This window comes from Phodopus roborovskii, unplaced genomic scaffold (genome assembly GCF_943737965.1).
Source record: "Phodopus roborovskii unplaced genomic scaffold, PHOROB, whole genome shotgun sequence".
Classification (NCBI taxonomy): Eukaryota; Metazoa; Chordata; class Mammalia; order Rodentia; family Cricetidae; genus Phodopus; species Phodopus roborovskii.
The window spans coordinates 20,142,925-20,162,075 of NW_026126447.1; the positions used below are offsets into that span (position 1 = coordinate 20,142,925).

The following is a 19,151-nucleotide window of genomic DNA, read 5'->3' on the forward strand; positions in this document are numbered from 1 at the left end:
GGATGTGGAACCCCATATGCCAGCAACCATAGCCACCAGGGAAGGACCTTCCCAGAGCCCCAGACTAGTGAGGCATTGTGGGGCAGCAGAGCCTAAAGACTGCTGTGACTGGAGTGCCCAGCTGGAGATGGAAAGGGAGTCTTAATCACTCAAGTGTCCAGCCTGAGTTCTCTTCTCCACTGGAGAAAAACAGCTCGCAAGGGTAGAGCAAAGATCCCCTGCTGGCATACTGAGATCTGGAAACCGGACGCTGCTCGTGCCTAATGAAGTCTAACGTTAAAAGCATGGGCTTTTAAACTGCTCTAAACACACTTGTTCTGTGTAATATTAATCCCTGGGGTGGTAACACTTCTGGGGGCCTCTCTTCATGTACATTAGGGCCTTGGTTCTTTGCATGGCCCAGAAGGTAGACACATAACAGAGCAATGTGCTCCTCTTTGTCCTCTTCCCCCTTTCTGGTGAAGATTTCTTCTTTAAATGAGAACTGCCTTTTCCCTGGCACAGGCACCTCTACCTCTTTAGTTCCTGTGGTGCTGCCCCACACCACACCTCATTAGCGCTCTAGGGTTTGAAGGTGGGATAGCCTGATTATCCACAGCTGGTAGCCAACTCCACTGGGTATACAGTTGTTAGTAAATGGTAGTCCTGGCCAAAATCAACAGAAGAGTTCTTCCCCTTTGTCCCCTGCACTCTCTAATGGTCCTATCTCACTCTGTTTTTTTCCCCGGCCTTGCTTCTTTCTCCTTTGGTGTGGCATCCCTCTCCAACCAGGGCCTGGGAGGCCTTCCACCAAGCACAGTCCTCATATCGCAGCTGCACGAAATATATACATCCAGACCCGCAGGCAGAGGAAGCTGCACTTCGTCGTGGGAGGATTCGCTTATTTGCTTCCCAAGACGACTGTGGTGCTCCGCTGTCCCACACGCAGATTCCGCAAGCCCCTCATCACCTGGGAGAAGGATGGCCAGCACAGCATCAGTTCCGCTCACGTCACTGTGGCCCCTTTTGGCTACCTGAAGATCCATCGCCTCAAGCCCTCAGATGCAGGCATCTACACCTGTTCTGCAGGGCCTGCCCAGGAGCAGTTTGTAATTAAGCTCATTGGAGGCAACCGCAAGCTCGCAGCCAGGCCCCTGAACCTTTGGAGTGAGGAGGAGGACGCCCTGCAGGTGAGGAAAGCCAGTCCAAAGGAGGCCTTGCAATCCCACAAACACCAGAATGGCATCTTCTCCAACGGCAGCAAGGCTGAGAAGCGTGGCCTCACTGCAGACCCTGGGAATCGCTATGATGACATTGTGTCTAGGCTGCTGGAGCAGGGTGGATGGCCAGGAGAGCTTCTGGCCTCGTGGGAGGTGCAGGACTCTGCAGAAAGAAATGCATCCTCGGAGGAGGATCCCAATGCTGAACAGGCCCTCTTGCATCTCCCCTTCACCATGGTGGCTGAGCAGAAGCGCCTGGATGACATCCTCAGGAACTTGTCCCAGCAGCCCGAGGAGCTACGAGACCTCTACAGCAAGCACCTGGTGGCCCAGCTGGCCCAGGACATCTTCCGCAGCCACTTGGAGAATCAAGACATGCTTCACAAGCCCTCTGAGCAGAGGTTTCCTCCCGTGGCCATCCCGCCTCATAAACATGTCTCTGGCTTCAGCAGCTCCCTTCGGAGCTCATCTGGGGAGGCCGGGGCCGGCTCCCGCAGGCCACACCGCAAGCCCACCATCTTGAGAAAGATCTCAGCAGCACAGCAACTCTCAGCTTCCGAGGTGGTCACCCATCTGGGGCAGACTGTGGCTCTAGCCAGCGGGACCCTGAGTGTACTTCTGCACTGTGAGGCGATAGGCAACCCAAGGCCTACCATCCATTGGACCAGGAACGGAGAAGCGGTTCAGTTCAGTGACAGGTGAGCCTCGTAGAACCCTCATCTAAGAAGAGTTGGAAAGAGGAAATGGGTGGCTTGGGGGAGCAGGAATCATCCCCTAGCTTTCATACATGTATCAGGTAGATAGTATTGAAGGAAAACAAAGCATTTAATGTCCTGAACAGTATGCTACCTTCTTTATAACTGATGGCACTGCTTTGGATGAACAAGGTGCACTCTGGATAGCTTTGAATATTGGGTAGAAGGACACCAGTTAAGCCACAGCATTATTTTGTTTCTTCCTCATGGGCTGAGTCATTGAAAAGCTTAGACCTTCCCTACATTTGTGTAGTCTCTCAGGCCTAGAGAGAGAGGGCAGCTAGCTAGATGTAGTGAGATAGTCCTTCTGTAGCACTGACCACGCCCATTGGGGGGTGGAGCCATGGGCGGAAGTGACCTGTGGAAGGAGGTCTGAGGGGGCGAGGAAGGCACTCTCTTTCTGGCGTGACTCGGACAGGAGAGGATCGGGTTGAATTTCCTGGTGTTCATCTGTCTAGGTTGTAAGTTATTTCTCCCTGAATAAACATCTATTCGGCCTATTTGTTTATCCTGATCCTTATTTACCGCGATAGCTAGATCCAGCTATTCCCTAGGCAATCTTATCCTCTGACCCAGCTGGACTAGGCTATTTGTTCTAGGAAGTTTTTATCCTCACTTAGACCTTGTGCTTGTGCTTGTGCATCCTAATGTCTCGAGGTGCCTCTGCTTGTGGTGTGTTATTATTGGGATGACAGCAAGTGTTATTATTGGACTCCTTGGACCGGAGCCATTCATAAAAGTAAAATCAGCAATGGTGGTAGAAATAACAGCGATCATGTTTTTAGCACTACCTGTGTGTCAAGAACAGTGTCATGTTTTCATAGTGTTCGCTTCAATTTTATAATGGCTCTAGTGTAGTGTGGAGTACTGACAATTTGTCAGTCGGACTCCAAGGTTACTGTAACCTCTTTCACTCAGTTATAAAAGAGCACAGAAGCTCAGAATCCCAATGCTGACAAGGCTAGGGGAAGCCTTGAGCGTGGCGACTTTGGCATTGCCTGCACGAATCATTTCTGAGTACTCCACAAATTGGGGTTCAGTGGTCACGTTTTGAAAAGTGCTCTGTTAAAGCTAAGCAGATGTGTTTACTGCTGTGTTTTATGTCTGTTTTTCAATATCGCACTTGATTTTTTTATTATCATAGTAATAAAATGGCTATAAAGCAATTCAGATGATATCCAAATCTGTAAAGTTAAAAAAAAAATGGAACTTTCCCTCATCCCCAGTCTTACTCCCCAGAGACTACCACTCGTGATGACTTGGGATACATCCTTTTAGAGTTTTGTGTATTTTATAGCGTTGTATAAAGCCATCTACATACTTAGGATTTGGGCTTTTAATGGGATGTTAGTCATGCTCAGAACCTTTGACTGGGTTTTTATTTCACATGTTTATAATAGTGTGTAGAGACCCATGCAGTGCCGCCTATTTAACAGCAGATTACTGTTCCTAATGCACTTAACTATTCCCCAACTGGAAATTATGTGGGGGTTGTTTTTAACTCTCATAAGCATCCCAGTGTGTGTTCTCATTTTCCAAGAGGACAGTGTCATGTGCTGCGGTACTTTCAGAATACTCTTTTGATCACACACCAAAGGGGAAAAGAAAAGGAAGGGAAGGAGAGGGGAGGGGAGGGGAGGGAAAAGGATAAGAAAGGAAAGGAAAGGATAAAGAAAGGGGGAAAGGGAAGGGGAGGGAAGGGAAGGAAAGGCTAAGGGGAGGGAAGGGAAGGGAAGGGAAGGGAAGGGAAGGGAAGGGAAGGGAAGGGAAGGCCTAGTACATTCAGAAACACCAGCAATTCCTCAACTAGCACTTGGGGAACTCTGCAAGTCAATTCACCTTACTGGGTATTGAGTGTCTAACTTCAGTAGCTTTAAGATGGAATCTTATTAGTGGAATCTTATTCCACTTAGTGGAATCTTATTAGAAGGAGCAACGTGGTAACTGTGTGCTCAGGATACTAAAGCTGGACCTAAGCCAGCAGGGAGCAAGGCTTGACTGTCAGTCACCCAGGACAGTGACTGAGACACAGCAGCACCGCGAGGACTGTACCACAGGCTGCAGATAAACAGGCTATTTTTAAATGTATTTATTGATTTATTAGATGTATCAGCATTTGTCTGCATGTTAATATGTACACTCCATGCAGTTTTTGCCACCATGAAGATTTTCTTCTGTAGACCTAGCCTTGAAAATGCTTTGCAATGGAAATTAATTACATACAATTGAGGGGGAAAAAAAAACCTGAGGCTCTGTTTCCGATGTTTGACATTGTAATGTTTGCAATTTACTCTGCTGGCCACAGACAAATATGGCTGTTACTTGGTTTTCTATTGGGTTTTCCAAATTCTTATTGAGAAAGGAGAATAAATATGTCTGCTCAGAGCATGTGTGAGTTGTGAGACTGCCATGGGGACCGCTTCACTGTGGGCTATTGATGACCCCTTAGATGTTGGGTGTCGTCGCTTTTCTTCATCACTTTATCGTCATGCTTCAGAAATGCTCATTCACTTCCAGACAGAGACGTGCCGAAATGTCCAGCGCTAGAGTTAGATCAGTTAGTCTGTTTTTGCTTAGCGCCCAAATCCACCTTCCTAGGAGTCTGCAAGATCCAGCTGCCTGTAGGACTTTCCAATTTATTAAAATGTATAATAAATATCCTAGACTATCAAGAATAGGTCAAGGCAGAAAGAGAGCCAAAACTTGGCAGGAGTGAAATTACTTTTATAGGAGAATGAATAAGAATTCAGATACTATTGACCCATGTTACATGTAAAATTTTCTCTATGAAATAAATTTACATTATTCTTAGAAGCACATGTCAACTTCTTGGGCAGTAGTTTCCAAGGTGTCCTGAGTATACTGTGACAGCCTGGTTCACTGCACTCCCTATTTTCTTCTCCATTTATTCTACCAGCCCTACCACAGCAGATCCTGGGTTAGATACTGAGAATGATGGAAAAGAAGACTCATTCCCTATTGATGGAACTCAGTCTCATTAGGAAGCCAACGTGACAAAGGCGGTATTGGTCATGAGAACAGAGCATATGCCTAGCTATCCCTATATATCAACTCAGTGGGAATATTGTGATGAAGGAAATAGGAGTGCATGTTTTCTTGCAGTTGATTTGCATTTAGAGTTCTGTTCTAATAACGCATATCAGAGGAAGCTTTCCTGATGGTGCCATCTAAAACAGGATCCTTCCTCCCCAGTTGTTCTCTAGCCCTTTCATTCTGGTAGTTGACTTACAGGATTTTAGGACTGTTTGATGTTTCATATCATTTGCTTGTTAACTGTCTCTCCATGGTGGCACAGCCTTTCTTTACTGCTCTAATTCTAGTGCTCAGATGGCAACTGACACTAAAGAGATAGCAAATAATAGGGAGACAAGAGAAGGGAAGGAAGGTATACATAGACAATTAAACATGAAACGATGGTAGTAAGTGTTTAGGTACAAAATTAAACATGTGATAAGAAAAGGCCTCGGTGAGCACTCTGGACATACACTCTAAGGTGATGTCTGCAAGCCAAAATCCAAATGATAACCAGTGCCCAGAATATGCTCCAAAGACAAAGAGGCCTTCTGAACAAAAGGAAAGTTATGCAAATGCTCTAAGTGGGAAATGAGTCTATTTGCATTATAGAACCCCAAAGGTTCTCATTGAGCCACATGTGGGATGGAGTGATGCTATAGAACTAATCAGAGTCCTGGGAAGCTTTGGTTTCTAAGGATCAGAAGAACATTTAGAGAAATAGTAGACAAGAAAGTAAGTGACACAATCTAATTCCTGATTTGACAGATTCACATATACTATTCTGTAGCATGGGAATTGTAGCAAAGTTGGAGTGGCTTGTTACCACTTGAGGATAAGCTCCAAATACCATTGCACAAGACACAGCACTTCTTATCTCTAACATCTGCCTATCCCTCTGGCCTCATCCCTCACTAGATCCCAACTTGTGGCACTGAAATTTGCCTGTGAGCAAAACCCAGTTACTTGCAGCTCATGAAGTTGCATAGGACCTTCTTACCACTGCATCTGGCTAATTCTTCTTCCTCAGAAGAAGCCTTACACCAAAGGCTCGGTCACATGGCCCCAGGCAGACCCTTCCCCCTTCTAAAGTCTTTCTTATCCCCCACCACTGTGCATCAGAATTTTCTGTTTTTCTGTCTTACCTTCTGAAAGGTAGATGTTTTGAAAGTGTGTCTTATTTTCTCTGGATTCCTAAGAACGCATTTTACATAGAAAGGGGAAATGAATTAATAGTGGAATCTCTGGTGGATGCCAGTGTGTAGACAGGAGGTTCCTAACTGCAGGGAGGCCGTGGGCTCTGTGGCTTTTGTTTGGGATAGGCAGGAGTTGGAGAGTGGCACCTACTCCTTCCTAAACCAATGGCTGTCAATCTTCCTTTAATACAGTTCCTCATGTTGTGGCAACTGCCAACCATAAAATTATTTCATTGCTACTTCATAACTGCAAATTTGCTACTGTTATGAATTGCAATGCATGTATCTGATATGCAGGATGTCTGATATGTGACCCGTGAGGGTCTCAACCCACAGGTTGAGAACCACTATCCTAACCAAAAGTATGCCACATTGCTCACATGCTCTCTCTCTCTCTCTCTCTCTGGAGACATTTCAAAAAGTCTTAAGATTCCATGGCACAGGGCGTATGACTTGAAAGCATTCGTATAATCAAATAAAAATGGGGAACTTTCTGACCTCCTACCTTCCATCACTTCCAGACCCACGGAGCAATTGTCATACTTAGAGCTCTTCCACTGAGTTTTAGGCACTCATTTATCCTCACAATAACCCAATAATAATACTATCCTAACTTTACACATGTTGAAATTTTAGTAAAGAGATGTCATAGGAACTTTCTCAAACCCTCACAATATGGGGCAGAGTTGGAGTTTGAAACCAGAGCAGTCTGAGTCCTTTTCTGACTTATATTTGTCTTTACTGATTTTTTTTTTTTTGGGTTTGGTTTAGTTAAATACATGGGCTTGCTATTGTTTTTAAGGAAGCCAGCCATTGCAGTTAACTAAACTTGATGCAGATTAGCACTCAGTATTCTTGCCAGCTGGCTTCCAGTTTATAAGACTTTTACATTTCAACTGTACCCATCTGTCTTAGGGGTAGCTTCACCTTCACCTATGTGGAGCCAGCTGCTAATATGCACTATGTAGTGCACACGCTCAGCTTTCCATAAGCATTGCAATCATTACATCCGTGTTCCTCCTTTGTATGTCCACGGGGCTGTGTGCATGTATTCAGACACCAAGATCAAAACCAAGAAGAAGATCAATTGTTTATTGTTTTCTAAGCATTCTTTGCAAATCATCACATTTTGAGTTGAAATCCAGGTCATGGCCACCTGCGGTTCGTATTTGGATAGGGTACAGCATGTACCACACCTCTAGCTGAACACTCTTGTGATAGAAAGACTTTATATAATACATACAAACAGTTCAGTATCTTTCCATGTGAATGTGACTCTGGAAGCAGTACTTGTAAAGACCATGGTAACTTCCTTATGGGAAGGATTAGCCCCATTCTCTAAAATTGGCATCAGAGATGGAGTTACCAAATTCATATGAAGTTTGATCTTTGCCTTCAAAAGACACCTAAATTTTACTGGCCAAACCATAGCTTCAGGGTCATTTTTGCTCCGTTTAACATTCTTATGGCAAGAGTGAGCCAGTAGCACATACCACTTGTAGTTCAGCCAATAAAGGGCTTAGAAGGGCTAAGCATGACTGTCCCTAAAGTTATAGAATTTTTCAAGAGAACTGCAGGTGAGCATGAGAAAGCTAGGCCCTTAGGGAAAATCCTATTTTTCACTTAGGGGTGGGAGACGGCACATAGGTGATGTTCTTTCTACCTAGCCAGTGATTTAAAGAAAGGGAATTCTGAGGCAATTCTAACTTTTAATCCCCAAGCCTGTCCTTTCTATCCTCCCACTCCTTTCAGATCCATTTACAGGAGGCAGTAGAAGACAGTCAGGCTAGAATCAGAGCAACTTGGGCATAAATCGTAGTCTGGTCACTTAATATATCAAACTTAACCTTTTTGAATCTTCATTTTCTTACTAGTTAATTAAAATATTAACATGATATCAATAAAACCAGAACTAACTTCTAGTTTATCTTTCAGAGCAACAAGAATATAGACAGGTTAGCCTTTAGTCACTGTAACAAAATACCTGAGATGGGCAACTTAAAAACAGCAAAGGTTTTCTTTGGCTCATGGTCTTAGAAATCTCAATATTGTTCTCTTGTCCCTGTTGTTTTGGGCCTTTGTATATCATAACAGACGCACATGGCAGAGAAAGTTATTCACTTCATGGCAGCCAAGAAACACACAGGAAGGACTAGAGTCCCAGTAGCCCTCCAAGGGCACATCGCTATGGCCTAATTTTTCACACCAGGTTCCACCTCTACAAGAGTCCACTACCTTCCCACAGTGCCTGAGGATAATGACCAACTTTCATCATGTGGACCTTGGAAGACACTTTCCCAGATCATAGCAACTGAAAACCCAAATAATGTCTGTAATGTTCCCAATATATGACAGATGCCTATCTTTCATAACCATAATTATTGTCATTTAGACCTACAGCCATTGTGTTTCCAGTCTCAGCTGAGATGACCCTGAGATTTGGAGCTAGGGGTGTGCTATAGATGCCCCGTAAGAGATGAGAACCCCACCATATTTTTTGCGTTGGCAAGTCCACCAGAAAAAATCTGTAGGCTTTCAGCGGCATTCTGGCCAGAACACTTTGGACAATGTCCCACAGTAGTGTTGAGCAGGAGATGAATTAAGGAGTATTTGGGGAGCTCTGTCTAGGGAAACACAGAAACTCCACAGATGGAAGCTTCTCAGAATGGAAGACAGAATCCGATGAAAAATTCCTCCAAGGTCAATTTCAGAACCATAGCTGTGAATACTGCTATAGGTAAAAATCATAAGTCCATGAAATGCACTTTCCAAGTTTGTAGATAATATAAAAACTGGAGGCAGCAAAGATGGGGAGGGAGGGAATAAACCAGTTTCAATTTGGTTTGGCTTATTTCCTTTACAAAACTAAAGGAAATGGAGATGACAAATGTTTTTCCCAGTTGAAGAGTGTAAGAATAGCACGCCAGAGAAGTAGGAACCATCCCAATAAATACTTACACTTCAGCAAAAGAAAAGCACCGAGGGAGAGTGTAGAGGTTACAGAATGATGCTTGTGAACTGAGCAGGCAGGGCATGTCCGGGGACACTGGCAAGAAGTGGAGTGTAGAATCAGCTCTCCTTCCCTCAAAAGCTAGGGCAAGGGTATCTTCAGGTCCCACTGTATTTAGTTTATTCTTGTTAGAAGGGCAGTCCTTAGTAAATTGCAGGATTCTGAAAAATGTGGGTTTTGTTTTGATAAATGAGGAAATCACTGAGACACATACAAATTGAAAATGCATGTTGAAAAGTCAGCAAACTTTCCTTGCAAAGGGCCAAATAGTAAACACTGGGGGTATAAGCTGTGTGAGCTACTCAGTTCCACCCTCAGCTGTCAACAGTACCCATATTGGTATACAGTGTGTCAGGGAGACTATTTACAAAAGCATATGCTGACTAGAGCTTGAAGACACCCCACCCACCTGTCAGAAATTTCAGTCAGACACATTTCATGTAGAGCTTATAGCTTGAAATGAATTGCCCAGCAAGCAGATAAAACTATCCACATTAGCAAATTCAACCCTATGAATTTGCAGAGAGAAAGAAGCCAAAATCTTTGGCAGGGAGCATAAGGACAGGGTTAAGAATGTGTGGTCAGGTGGCCTTTCCCATTCCAAAAATATTTTCTGTACTTCCATCTGCACAATTGGGAGGCTTCAGCATTAAATAACTTCTAGTTGGCAATTGCATGAAAAACATCGAAGGTTTAAAAAGTTGCTTTGGCCAAGTGGTGATAGGAAACTTCACAAACCTCAGTCAGTTCCCCCAAAATATCTGCACAAAATAAAACTCCATTGTGAGCCTCTGAGCTACTTTGAATTTGAGTTTCACAAAAGAATTCTCACTCACAGAGGAGGTCATCTTAGAGGGATCTCTTCATCTGCTTTGAACTTCTTAAAATCCAGACTTGGATCGTCATGTTGTACATCCCCCTAAATAACTACCAGTGTTAGCACAAATTACACCCTACAGAAAATGAGGCTAGTCCACATACCTTCCTAGTTGACCTCAGTAGATGACAGCATTTGGTAAAGTTAAAAAGAAGGGGGTCAAACCATTCCCCATTCCTGATCCCACCATTCAATAGTTGAACAAATAGTTACATCTAAGCTTTTGCCTCCATTCAAAAATAATGCCAAGCCAGTAATGTGGTGAGAGAATAAAATGATTCAAAGCATGCATACATATGTAATAAACATTGGTTCTCATTCTCCTTTGTGATACATTTTACCCTAAACTCAAGAATCTGTAAGCAGGAAAGAAATGTTCATCTTAAGATAAGGGAGAGAGAGACCCATCCCTCATTCTACATAGTATTTTAAAGTTCTTTATGCAAGTTCATAAGTTTGCCTATTTGCCCCTAAATTCACTGTTGGACAATTCTCATTCTTTTGATAGGTATTCTATACTTTTCTAAAATTGCAGGATTCTGGCTGTTTTTCTTTAAATGGTCCATTTATTGGTTAATGATGTTAAAATGGTTATGGAACTTAACTGGTTTTCCTTATTCAGAGGCTCCTGACTCAAGTTGTTGCCAACCCAATCCAGTATGTCCTGTAGTCTTTGTCCCCTTTTCTTCTCCACCATCCAACCTCTCACAAAGCCAGCTGTAGGCAGAAGGTTCTGTCCTGCCCAGTCCTGAAGCCGTTCAGTCCCAAATAAACACACAGAGGCTTACATTAATTATAAACTTTTTGGCCTATTGCTCTGGCTTATTACTATCAAGTTCTTACAACTTAAATTAACCTGTAATCTGTTTATCCATGTGACTTGGTACCTTTCCTCAGTACACATTCTCATCTCGCTTCCCCTGTGTCTAGATGGTGGCAGTGTCTCTGCCTTCCTCTTCCCAGAATTCTCTGTCTGGTAGCCCCACCTATACTTCCTGCCTGGCAACTGGCTAATTAGCCTTATATTAAACCAATACTGGTGACAAGTCTTTACAGTGAAGAAGAGCATTATCCCACATCAGCCAGCTCCATGTTCCCTCCTCTTTATGCTATTGTTTTAAATAGCATAGTGTTTTAAATTGTTTTAAAGATCCTTGTCTCTCATCCATTCACTCATCTCAAAACTGCTCCCCATGCTGAATATAATGGCACATACCTGTCATCCACCACTTCGAAGGCAGGGGCAGGAGAAATACAAGTTCCAGGCACATATGGGCTATATAAAAGACACTAAACATCATTAGCACATTGCTGTACAGCTTCCATAATGTGTGGCCCTGGGCATGAAAGAAGATCAAAAATTATGATGATGGCAGCAGCAATAACAAAACAGTAGCTTCACTTCTGTAATATATCATGTTCCCAGCCTTTGTCTATATGCTTCAAATACATAAATGCATATGGAATCAGCACCTAGATAGGTGTTGCAATTCTTATTTATAGATGAAGAGATTTTCATTGAGAAGTTAAAAGAAATGACTTGTCCAAAGCCACAGAACTAATTCATGATACGGTTGACTTAGAACCCAGTCCATAGAGTTCTGGAATATGAGTTCTAGTCCACTACCCAACATGGTTCATTCAGCCAATTTGCTTTGAAGTTACATTAAACAAGAACGTATTCAACCTGACAACATTCTGCTGAATATGAAAGAAGAAGCTATAAGAGAGTCCTCACCCTTGAGCTAATAATTTGTAATCTAGCTGAAGAAATAAAACTGTAGATTGAAAAAAAATCTGTGTAGAACAATTTAGATCAATTGGGAGGCCATATAAAGGAAGAATTCCTGTGAACTCTGGTACCATAACAGAATAGAACTTGGATTTGCTTGGGAGAATCTGGAAGAACCTGGTGGAAGGATTTCTCTTCTACCTCAAGCTAATGCCAAAGAGTCAAAGTGGACATCTTGTCGGAAAGGAGTAGTTGTTTTAAAATGGGAACTAAGTTGGAAAGAATGTAGAAGTAATACATGAAGGTCTCAGAAAACCAAATATGCACTTTCTGACCAAAAGTATAGTCCAAGAACTGAAGCACTGCATTTTATCCACTCAAAAGAGATATGGGATATGGTGCGTGACAAAGTCCTGGGAGGGAGTCCTCCACACCTGATATGATACTGTTCATTTTGTAAGCTTGAATTAATGCCCAGGCCATGTCCCCTCACCTGATTTCTCAATTTCCAACTCAGTCCCAAAGGAATCTTTTTTGTTTCACTTGGAAAATGGTACTATGTTCCTATGCCTACCCAGCCTGTGAAACCTGAAACTTAATTGTAAGCTGACAGAAATCAACTACTAACAAATTAAGTTAAATTAATAGAGTAGATGCCTAAAATACAGAAAGTCTGCCCCCTCCTTAGGAATTTTTCTCACAGTTATGAGGCTAGAGCCATGCAAACCTATTCTCAGTTAGACCTTTCTTCCTAGACAGTCCTCCAAAACTCCTGCTCCCCCTAGTGGCAGCCTCCCAATCCCAGTTGACCAAGTCTATAGCTAGATTATAACAACTATACCAATCAATTTCCCCCTTACCCTAAAAAAAAAAAATGCTGGCCTCACCAGACTGTTAGGGAGGATAAAATGTCTACATGGACCAATTTACCTAAAATCCACTTGTGAACATCTTTCTAACTACAACAAGGAAAGAAGATGAAACAGTAGGACCTGAAGATATTACAGAGTGGAGAAGGGAAAATGTTCATTCAAAGGAGAAAGCCTGTTTAAAATCCTGGCCATACCTGCAAATAACCCTTGACCTAAAGTTCCATAAATGTAAATTATTTATATGTGTATAGCAACCAATGTAGGCCTATATGGACTTGGTTTCTTAAGGTGACATTTAAAGCCTTTATGAGGGCGTGTGTGTGTGTGTGTGTGTGTTATTTTTTTATTGTATTCCATTTATGTGCTAAAAGCATAAACAAATGTTCAATCTCATGTCTATTTCATCTTTCCCATTTTCATTGTTCTCTCCCTAGTTTAGAGGTGATTTTGTGTTGTTTTACATTCAGTACAGTGGCTGCACCTTAAAGCAACTGCTGTCCCAACCAGCAATTTCAACTCAGCAGCCACCAGCAGTGGTTCACCACAAGAGCCTGCAGTCACTGCCACTAAAAGGAACTGTATCTACATCTCTGTCCTTCTGTAGAACTCAGGATTCAAAGGTGGAGGTGAAATCCTGCTAGCTCAGAGAAGCTGAATAGCAAGTAGCTAACTTCTCTCCTCACTTGAATCTCCCCAACTAAAGACCCCTCGATATATTTAGTTGCTCCCTACCACTTCCTGTCAGCTAGGTGCTGACTCAACCTCCTGACCCCAAGTTAATTTTATTTAATTAGACAAGTGAAACACATCTTTGCATAGTTAAAAAAAAAAAGGCAACAGAAACAAAGTAACACACTTTTACACAGTTGAAATAAACCACAACAATTTTGTGCCCAGTGTAATGGATTTCCCTTCTTGTTTTTATCACCTCTGTCTATAGAGGGATTCTTTTCCAACCACAGATTTATGCTTATGCTTGAGATTAAGCATTATGGATTAGTCAGCTGTTTCAGTCCTCAGAGTAATGATGTAGCTATGAAAGGTAAACTTTACCTAAAAAAGAGGGGGTGGGGTATCAAGCTCAGAAGCCCCATATGGGGTCTGTGAGGTCTGCGCCATTTGTATAAGATCAAATAAGTCTTTCTCACTCTCTTTGCTGCTTTTTTCCCTGGGGCAGACAAGGCTTTTCCTGTCTCCCTCTTGTCTTCTGTCCTCTCTCTGTCTCTGTGTCTCTTTACCTCTTTTCTCTTTCCTCCCCCACCTTTTCTTTTTAATAAAACTTTTCATTTAAAAAAAATCAGATAAATATAATAGTGCTATGGGAAAGGAACATGAATGTGGAGATTTAGTAAACTCACACATTGGCTAACATCGTGTGACCATTCTACTTCTTCATATCACACATACACACACACACACACACACACACACACACACACACACACACACCATCACAAGAATCAAGCATTATTAACAAGAGATACTGGGAATAGAAATACCAAAGAGTGATTTGGGAAGTCTCTGCATTATTCATTAGAATGGCAGTTTCTCTGCTAAGTAGGAAACGTTGCATTTACCTTTTAATAGCTGATAGACTGCAATGTAGGAAGATAAAAGGTTTGCCAATGACCAGTACTTAGATCCTAACAAGACCAAAGTGAAGTTGAAAAGAACAATCTTCTAGCCTCCTGATCCAAGATATTGAGGAACCCTTTCTGTGAGGAGAGGAGAGATACTGCTGCTTGTAGGGAGGCAACCAGGCTAATGGATTTGAGGATTTACTGAACCTTAACCCCCCTGCCTTCTCAGTGTGGTGAAACTGAATATGATCCACTACATTCTATTTAAATTGGAGCCGTCTGCTTTTGCTAGTCTTATAAAGCAATTGTGTGGAAGTGTGCATATTCCCGGAACATCATAAAGATTTAAATCATAGTCAATTTTTACTACTTTTTCCAATTTTTAAATCTAAAACAGCTTGTGCACCTGAAGAGACTTAGCAGTGCTGTTGCATTATGCTGCATCCCATAAGATTCCTTAGGAAACAGTGATGCTGGTATCAAAGATAATAACTTACATAGCCATCTTTCTCTTATTAGCATCTTGGAGGTAAAGACATGTAACTGTCTGACTTAGAGAAAAATATCCAAAGATTAACGAATGTGTGAGTGAATGAGTGGATGAGTTACATGGCAATCTCCTGCTGTTCTCCTGTCATTCCCCATGCAGTTCCAGATCTGATCAGTGATGGTCAGATGGTTTATACTAAATTAAGTGGAAATAACAATAAGACTTCCATTTGGCTAATATGTTCTATCTTCTTCTCCATTTTTTAAACAGAACTACCCATGTATAGCTAGACTGGGGGATGTAGTCCCACTCCTGCCTTACTTCTGACAGAAGTAAAAATAGTAACATGATAGGCAGACAGCTAGCAGAAGAGCTGAGGAGAATCATTCATCGTAAGACTGGTCGTCCACCTAGAAAAATGAGAGCTGACCAGGGGTGATGCTGAACTCCAAAGCCATTGAGTCTAGAGGGACCCTGCAAGCGACATAGTAAAGAAAAAGTGAATACCTAGTTGGAGAATGTTGCTGGGGCAAGATACCTGATCCCTGGCATTCAGTTAACTGCCAGGCCTTCAGAGTCGTCTTCTTTCTTGAACAAGTGACCCCCTGGTGCCTGCTTGGTTCCTAGGAATGGATATTAACAGTAGTAGCCACTTCTTTTTAGGAAACCAGGAGAACGGAAAGAACAATAAGGTGGAAAGAACTGGTCCTCAGATGTCACAAATGACTTTCTGTGGTTGAATATTCTTTCCATCCAAGACCCTGCCTGCTCCAGGCCCTGGATATCTTGGTTCCCACCTTGTCTCTCTACCCCTTCTAGATTACCACTGCTATATATACTTTCTAGGTTTTTTCAGCCTCAATGAGTCATTGAACCATCAGACTCAAGGCACCATCATTAATCATTACTCGGCCATGGCAGAGCATATAGTCTTAGAAGTGGTATGAATCTAGGAGGGGAAAGTAGTAGATAGACTGGAATTGGATGTGGAAGTTCATTATAGGTGCCCACAATTTAACTCCTGTAATTCTTTTTAAATAGGCAAAAATACCTAAAGCATCATGTGACTGTTCTAGAAGTGTCTGTCCATGACCCTGAAGGACAAGTTTTGCTTCGTTTTACTGGGCATCTTTACTGTAAAAGGCCCTCTGTAATACTGTGGCAGATGAAAGCATACGACCTGTGGTCTTCAGATTAATGGAAACAATAGAGGTTTATATTATTGCCTAGAATTGAAAGATATATCATTTCCTTCAAATAACCATCAATAATTATTCCATAGATGCTTCTCTTCTACGCTTCTCTTCTACCATCCGATCAGGAATGACTCCTCCTTTGTAACTTTTGATTTTCCTTAATAAGCCTTTCCCCAAATCTGTGTGGGCATTTGTTTCATCGTCCTCTCTCATTTTCGATGTTGTATGTGTTCAGTGTACAACTGCTATCTGTTCCAACTAATAACATTAGAGCAGGCAGTTGGTACGCTTTTAAAAAAATCAAAACCCCCGTTTGAGGTTGCCAATGTGCCAATCAAATCGAGAGAGCCTGGGTCTCCTGAGTATCCTGTCTTGTCTTTCTGACCCCTACATGCCTTCCCTGTAATGAATGCCAAAAAGTCAGCTGACTTGACCAGGTCTACATTTCTTTTCTGTTGCTCCAGGATTCTTCTACAGCCAGATGATTCCTTACAGATCTTGGCACCAGTGGAAGCTGATGTGGGTTTCTATACTTGCAATGCCACAAATGCCCTGGGATATGACTCTGTCTCCATTGCTGTCACATTAGCAGGTAACCTGAAAACCCCTGTCCAGTTCTATTCAGAGATCTTTATGACTAAATGCCTTCAATATGTCACAAATGCCTAGGATGCACAGATAAATGTGACCCCAATCCCACCCTCAGGGAATTTGTATTCTATAATCATAATAGAAATAAGTTTAGCATAAGGGAGAATAAAATATTGCAAAGGAAAACAAAAGAATAGACAGGGACATTTTATGCATATGAAGAGGCCTTAGAGTTTGGGTGAAAAGGATTTTTGTAAATGGAAACAGGAAATAGAGCAGAGAGAAATGAGCAAAGGTTATGTATACAAGTACATGCATGGCACGATGGGGAACACATGTGAAGTGTGAACTACGATTATTGGATGTTTTTTGGAAATCCTGTCATTTCCCTTTGTTCCAGCTCTTGCCAAAAATAAAACAGAAAAGAGACTTTTTTAAGGCTGTGGCAACTAGAATTCTGTAGTCATAGCTTAGAGCAGAATGGTCCCCAGAACTTCTCTCTGATCTGTTTTGTTCAAACTGAAGTTTTGCACAAATGTATTCCTACCAATGTGTTTCCCATATCCACAGGTTAAACAAAACTTTCTGTACATTGTGACTAAAATCACTGACACTCGGAGTACAATGCCTTCCAAGACTGTGGTGTTGAAGCAATGTACTTTTATAAAACTTCTTAACCTGGGACAAACCCTTGCCCTAGAAACCTAAAAGACCTTAGATACTGACTAAGCCACAACCTCATTTCTTAGAGGCCAGGCAACCTGAAGTCACACCTCTGCCTAGCTCACGTGAGAAACAAGAAGGGGCTAAGGTCTCCCAAAGCTCAACGATTCATTACCTCTGCTGCACCACTGATCCTATCAAGACAGGATCCTTTTTCTTAAACCTGGTCTAACAGTCTTTGTGACAATGTGTTGCATGTGTTTGTATTTATTCTTTCCAGTTGCTACTCCCATCAGATGATTCAGTAGATGCTAAGAAAGCCGGCATCACCCACACTGACCTCATCCGTCTATGTGGGGATTATGTTGTCACACTGTACTCTAGTCACACATGCTACTCCCTTTCATATCTGTTTCGCAAGAGTATTTCTGCCCCTATGACCTCAGGCTGGATCTTGGAAAGGACCTGTAGCGGCTTTGCAGGGAAGATGAAAGCGAATAATGAAGAAGGCAGACTAAGGTGCCATAGGGTGAATTGAAAACAGAGAGAGAGAGATAGACAGAGAGATAGAAACAGTTTTTCCCTAATGTATACTAGTCTCAATCTTCATTCTTCTCTCTATACCGAGCCCAGATGCTCAACAACAACCTTTTAAAATCTCTTCTGCTGCCTACTCTCCAGCCCACACTTTCATGACATTGTTGACATGCTTCCAATTGCTGGTCAGTTGTGGATTAACTCTCTTGTTTATATTGAGTTAGCACAGCTCTGCCATGGACTAAACATCCTTGTTTGCCCAAATTTAATACAATGAATGGAAACTTATCTGGAGGTTAAACAAGGCTGTTGTAACATTAGGCTCATCTTCAACTCTTTGAAGGCATGCTTTTGGAAGCTGCCAAGAAGTTCAAAGCCAGAGAAGAGAAACGGAGAGGCTAGAGAGACACCAAGGATGCTGGAAGGAAGGGGCTGCATGGTGAAGTATGACCACAGACACTGTCCCCATCCTTCGGCTGCCATATTTGTCCAGGTCCGTTGATAAATCCTTCCAGCGACTCCTCTAAAAGCAACGCTGAAAATGTGGGTGTTGCCTTCACGTTCATCTGTGGTTGTCATCCACACCTCAGCCAATGTTGTGAAACATTCAGTAAGAAAACTCAATTTGGGGTTTCTAGATGCTTACAGATTAGGGAAGGCAGTAAATGTGCCTATCTCAAATGGAGAAATTGGTAGGATCCTGCTTAAGTACAGCATAGTGGCTCAGACCTGTAATCCCACCACCTAAGAGGGTGAGGCAGAAAGATAGGAGTTTTGGGGCAGCCTGAACTATTAGTAAGCTCCAGTCCAGCAGGGGTTCCATGGAGAAACCCCATCTCAAAACCAAACGAAGATGCTGTTCCGCAATATATATCGTTATGAGCTAAACATAACCTGAGTTTGGAGGTGGGAATGAATATTGAACACTTCTAAAATTGATTATCGGTTATTCTGCTTATTAGCTACATGATCTTGAAAAAAGTATAAACCTCATTGTCTTGGGTATTAGTGAAAATACTACTATTCACAGGGTGATTAAGATTGTAGGTTTGATAAGGAGCTAAACTGAGAAATACTGGGAGAAGGGGAGGTGGTCTTCCCCATAGAAGAATGCACTAATTGCTTGCCTAGCACCAAATGCTCAGCCCTGAAGATATACATACAATTAATATTATATGGACTTAAGAGGTTATATTTAGGAATGTGTGTATATACATAAACATATATGCATGCAATAACAATAAAAGAAGAGACCATGAATTTGAAAGAGAGTGTGAAGGGATATATGGGAGTTTTGGAGGCAGGAAAAGGAAGGGAGATGTGTTGCAATTATAATCTATGTGTGTATGTATGTGTGTACATATGCAAGTATGTGTGTATGTATGCATATGAATGAAAAAATTACTTAGACTAGTGCTGG

General features: G+C 42.2%; 1 protein-coding gene across 1 annotated transcript in view; it reads left to right on the forward strand.

Moving 5' to 3' along the window:
• Positions 1 to 19,151, forward strand: part of Adamtsl1 (ADAMTS like 1) — a 363,826-nt gene that overhangs the window by 276,992 nt on the left and 67,683 nt on the right. The window contains exons 19-20 of the mRNA XM_051188147.1: positions 772 to 1,897; positions 16,405 to 16,532. Coding sequence (XP_051044104.1) covers positions 772 to 1,897; positions 16,405 to 16,532 — 1,254 coding nt within the window. The remainder of the gene's footprint in view (positions 1 to 771; positions 1,898 to 16,404; positions 16,533 to 19,151) is intronic.